General features: G+C 34.6%; 1 protein-coding gene across 2 annotated transcripts; it reads right to left on the bottom strand.

Moving 5' to 3' along the window:
- Positions 1-884: 884 nt before the first annotated feature.
- LOC112803561 (uncharacterized) lies at positions 885-5,080 on the bottom strand. 2 transcript variants are annotated; one of them, XM_072198335.1, is made up of 6 exons: positions 4,812-5,080; positions 3,071-3,365; positions 2,591-2,690; positions 2,314-2,402; positions 1,626-1,695; positions 885-1,400 (listed from the first exon to the last, which is right to left on the bottom strand). In XM_072198335.1, exons 1-4 carry the CDS (start codon positions 4,928-4,930, stop codon positions 2,326-2,328), a joined length of 591 nt encoding a protein of 196 aa, XP_072054436.1. In that variant the 5' UTR covers positions 4,931-5,080; the 3' UTR covers positions 885-1,400; positions 1,626-1,695; positions 2,314-2,325. The 2 variants fall into 2 exon arrangements, with proteins under 2 accessions (XP_072054436.1, XP_072054439.1); XM_072198338.1 differs by having other exon boundaries at positions 885-1,119.
- Between the last annotated feature and the right edge of the window lie 322 nt (positions 5,081-5,402).

The following is a 5,402-nucleotide window of genomic DNA, read 5'->3' as shown; positions in this document are numbered from 1 at the left end:
ACAAAAACCAAGCTTAACTTCTTTTCCTTCATACATAACCGGTTCGGCCAAAGAGAGAGAGAAGAGGTAACCCATGCAAAACCCAACATGCAAATACCTCTAGTTCTTCCTTGGTCATCACTCTTCATCAATCCGAGCGCTCCATCCTTGGCTTGTTCTCCAAGATGAAATTCTGGCCCTTGATGCTTCATGATGATGATGATGGCTTCATCTGTTCCAATCTCTGCCTCTTCCATCACGTAGCCACCCTAGCTACTTTTTGTGGTGGTTGAGCAGAATCAGAGACAAGCCAACTCTCCAAGGATCTTCACCTTGCTGGCCGAGATCTTCTTCTTTCTTTTTGGGTATGAAGAGCTCGAGATTACCTCACCAAATCTTACCATTTTTGGTGAAAATCTCAGCCACTACATACTTTATGTTTTCTTTTTCGTGCCATCATTGTGATGGTCTTTGCCTTTCTTTCTTTTCGATAGCTCAAAGTAGCTTCCATGGTTTTCTGTGTAAGGACCGAAGAAGAGAAAAAAAGTGATGAGAGAGAAGAAAGAAATCTGAACATCATTAAATTAGAAAAGAGAATGAAATGATTCTTCCCTTGTTGAGTAGTGTGTAGCAATAGTTGCTACAATCAAATCAGATGCCCTTTTTCTTTCTCTCTCATTGTTTCCATGCAATAAATGATAATTGAATAAATTTTGGAATCCATCACATGGTAATAAGCTTAGATCCGTTGGAAGCAATTTTTGCTTTCTTCAACATTTGATTTCAGATCAAGCATGAGTGATTACTCATCAAAAATAAATTTGGGCTTTCTAGTATCAACATTCAAACTGGCCCAATTGATAAAATATTTCAGCCATAATTCATATGGCAAAAGTTGAGATCCGTTAGAAGGCATAAGACAAATAGTAACATTTGATTTCCTGATGAATTATTTTCAGATCATGTATTGGGGCAAATAGCAAAACATGTTTAACTTGGGCTTGTAACAATAATGGATCAATTTGGCCGAAGTAACATAACAATCAATTCAGCCATTAAATATAAAAACTTTCAACAAGGCTGAGTGTGTATTTTGATTTGGGCCTGCAACAATTTTTATTTTTCGGCCCAGTAGTAAACCTGCATCACAAAATTATTAATTAGCACATGTTACATGAAAATCATAATTAATAATTTTGCAATCAATCATTTCAATAATGTTTATTCATCATCAAAATAAATCTGAGTTTTCCAAACTCATCAATCTCCCCCTTGATGACAAACATTATTAAAATTGAAATGGAAAGAAATTTAAGATTGAGTAAAGAATACTCCCTTTGAATTTTTGAATTTCTCCCCCTTTTAAATTATCACATGGCTCCCCCTTAATATATGCTATTTTTACCAAGGGAAGCACTAACCTGTAACATTTTAATCAAGCTTCAAGTAACAATATTATTTAGCATATTCATTACACTGTAACAAACTATATGCTCTTTTCTTTTCTATTTTAAATTTTTAATGGATAACTAAACTAAAGGATCTCATGGATTCATTATCTTCAGAAATGTGTAAGTCATGGTTATTATTTCACATCCACATGCAAGACAACATAATGCGATCAAGGTTGTAGGTGATCAACACACCTGATACAAATATGGCTCGTTATCATCAAATCCAGCAATTAGTAGGGACACTCCAAATGGCCTAACACCACTATTAGGATAAAACATAAACATAAGAATTCAATATAGTGAAGGAGTAAAAGAATGGAGATAAAACAAATCAATTGCAACTCTAGTGAAAACCAGGCATACTATGATAGTATTTGGAACATAATGGATGAAAACAATAGAACAGTAGAGATGCGTCTCTCATGTCCCTTCTTTTTTGAAATCTCATCCTTCTATTTTGGAAGTATACAATTTATGTAAGAAGATGTTCATATGCATGAACAAATGATTGGCATTTGGAATGTTAAGAGTGTTTCTTCATCATTTGATGTGTATGTAATTATACTATGCTTATGCTTCTTTGGATGGTACATAGTGCTTATTGCATAGAATATTTCTTTTATTCAAATTCCTAATGATGGGTTAATTTACGAAAATTTTTTCTTACTACAATGATGAAGCAATAGATGCCTTCATAGAGATTATTGGAGAGTCCTTGAAAGTACTTTCACTCAATAAAATCAAGAAGGTATGCTGGTTACACTTTTTCACTGAATGTCACTCAATAACAAACTGGAATGCAGGTGTTTGTATGTGCATCCTACACATAAATCATACTCTAAGCACATGCTCATTAAAAGATGTGTTTGGGTGGGTATACCTTGTAGAAGTATTAAAATAGATATATTTTCACCCTTGCCAACATTGGATCATGTGTTTTATTGGGAAAGTCAGCAGACACTTCACTTTCTGTTGAAAGAAGAAATTTTCTGTCACAAAATTTGATATATAGAAGATTATAGACAGTGACATTTTGTGCAAAAGCAGAGTTAACTTTCTGCTAACATGGTGCTAACTAAAGAGGGAAGGAAATGCCATAAACTATTAACAATAACAATAACAATAAGCATAATATTTGAGTCCTATTAACTCTGCACCTGGGCTTCCCTTAAAGGCTGGACCAACTTGACCTGGAGCATAATAATGCCGACGAAAGAGTTCAACATCTCTTCCTAAAGGTTTGTTTTCGCAGAATACCTGAAAGCATTTTGGAACACACAATTTAGCTAGTATATGTTGAATCATTTTTTTAATTGTTCGGTACATGGCCAAGAACTCTCTTAATACTGCTAAACACTTTCAAATGATTTCCATAATATCCAATAATATCAAAATAAAATTAAAAAACTATCCACCACATTCATTTCTTACACAAACAGATCAGATACTAAAAATGGCAATGGCAATAAACTGATGAAGTAAACGATTACCCAAACTAGTATTAACTGAATTAAATTTTTGTTCTAGACAACTATAGCATTCATCAAGCTCATCCTACTTTATCCACACAAATATTCACTTAACACCCTGGTCCTTAAACCTATGGAAGGGAGCAGAATCACAAAATTAGAGTATACATAAAATTCATGAAGGGAGCAGACGCGACAAGAGCGGTGGCAGAGAGAGCTCTGCGACAACGGCGATGAAGGGAGCAGACACAATGAGATGAAAGCGGCAGAGAGGGCTCTGCGATGATGGCGACGAAGGGAGCAGACGCAACGAGAGTGGCGGTGGAAGGGGCTCTGCGACACAAGGGATGACAGAGTGAGATTGTGCGACGTGAGTGGCGGCAGCAGCGGCGGAAGAAGCTTGTGTGACGGAGAGAGGAAGCAGCTCGTGGACGGAGAGAGGACACTTCTACAGGATTTCAATCTTTGTCACAAATATAGACTAAAAGTTAGTCAACTGCATCTAAAACCATGAAAAATCATAGAACAGGACACTTCTACAGAATTTCAGTAATATTAAATAGAATTAAAATAAAAAGAAAAGCATGAATGTGATAAGAAAGAACAAAGTTTGACGAACCTATAGATCTTAACTAAAATTGGACAAAGGATGTATAATACATAAAACAAGAGTTATTAGAACAAAAAAACTCATTTAAAATCACAACTAACATTAATACAATTTCTAAATAGAAGCTATAATTGTACCATGAGAGGAGTCATTTAAAAAAAATGCAAATTTGCCATAGCTGGATGGAGGACCAAATTTGGAAAAACAATAAGACAAAGCAGGGAAAACAAAATACACTAAATTCATTAAAATAAAATCTAATTGAAAATTTAACAGCAAGGACAAAGTTTAGGTCAGAACTCAAAAAAAAGTAAAAGGGTCTAGTTGAGTAAACAAGGCTCCGGCATGCCACTTCCAGCTAGAGAATATGACTAATTTGAAAACCCTTTCAACAACTAGTCAATTTGCTTGCACCAGATGTTTTAATTCAAAGAAGAAGTAAGCAATGTCCATCAACAAAAAAATAATTTGATATTTCTGCTAATCAAAAAGTGAGTGACTAATCACATACTCAATAAGTTCATGCACTACACAACTACTTCATACCTAAAAAAACAACAAAGAAGATCTTTTTAACTTATCATTCACATTAGCAGAATAATGCAGTAAACAAGTAACCATCACAGTTTAATTTGCTTTCCCTTACCCTTTTCAACACTCGAAGCACTCCTAATTTTCATGGCTTGCAAAGTTGCAATCATTCAACAGTCAATAAAACCTTACAAAGTTCAAAGATTTCAACTTCTCACAACAATCTAATGGAATAAACCCACAAAACAAATTCTCCTCCCTCTTCACCTGAGAATCCAATAAACCAAAAAATAAAAAGATATAAACCAACACATTCAAAATGGAAAAATCACACATCAGTATTCAGCATCAGATTGATTAATCATCTTCAGTTCAAGAACCCTTTTAGGATCTAGCACCATTTTCAGCTCAAGAACAAAAATGAAACTACAAATAAATCATTATTAAAAAAAGATTATGTGCATGTATATTTGAAGCAACTAAATGATGAATAGAAAAATAAATAAAATCTCCCCTCTTAAAACAACACTCTCTCCAAAGATAGAGTTTTAGGTTAGCACAATATAAGCAGTTATACAGACAACATCTTAGGACAAATGCAAACAACAACAAAGCAGACAAATTCTATCCATAAGCCAGAATTCCATCACAATCAATCACATTACAACATCGCATTCATCAAACTCAAATTCATTAACCCTGATTTCAAATTTATACACTTCAAAAAGATAGAGAATGAACTATAAAGTGTTGTTTAGTAGTGTTTACCTCTGGAAGCATTGATGAGAGCAAAGAAGATCTATTCGAGGCCATGGATGAATGCACCTTCCTTCTTTGACAAGAAGAGCTTGATAGACCGTAGCACTCAAACATGGTTCGAACCTCATCTTTGTTCCTCAACTTCGTGACGACCTCATCCTGTGACAGAGGCAGAGGAGGAAGAGTAGGCAAACAACCTAGACCCGGGGTTGAAGAGATTGTGATGGCGAAGGCATTCATAGCCTCAAGTCCAAAATACGCATGAAAGATGGCTCTCCGAATAGATGCTGACTTGTTAGTGTATTTGTCACGTCTGTGACGTTTGTCTTGATAGTGCAATCAACTTGATTCTCATCTTGATTTAGATCAACAATTTTATAGTTGTGTTTAAATTCATCTTCGCTTTCACTATTATAACATTATCATTGTGTTCGGATCATGTTCTTTATCCCTATAAAGCAATTGTTCAGAATTAACATACAACTCGATGAAACTTGTGATTGAGTATGATTGAAAATATTTTACATACTTGTTTCATTTTTTGAAATTGTACAAACTCATCAAATATTAGTACATCATGTTTATACAAAATACTTATCA

The sequence above is a fragment of the Arachis hypogaea genome, chromosome 1 (assembly GCF_003086295.3).
Source record: "Arachis hypogaea cultivar Tifrunner chromosome 1, arahy.Tifrunner.gnm2.J5K5, whole genome shotgun sequence".
NCBI classification, from domain to species: Eukaryota; Viridiplantae; Streptophyta; class Magnoliopsida; order Fabales; family Fabaceae; genus Arachis; species Arachis hypogaea.
The sequence above is the reverse complement of the archived record's forward strand: the minus strand, read 5'-3'. Positions and strand labels throughout refer to the sequence as shown.

Coding starts and splice junctions, on each gene's coding strand:
- LOC112803561 (XM_072198335.1), bottom strand. CDS start 4,930: ATGAGGTTCGAACCATGTTTGAGTGCTACGGTCTATCAAGCTCTTCTT. Junction 3,366..4,811: donor TCTCATCAATGCTTCCAGAG/GTAAACACTACT, acceptor TTTGTGACAAAG/ATTGAAATCCTGTAGAAGTG. Junction 2,691..3,070: donor GCTCCCTTCATGAATTTTAT/GTATACTCTAAT, acceptor AAATGCTTTCAG/GTATTCTGCGAAAACAAACC.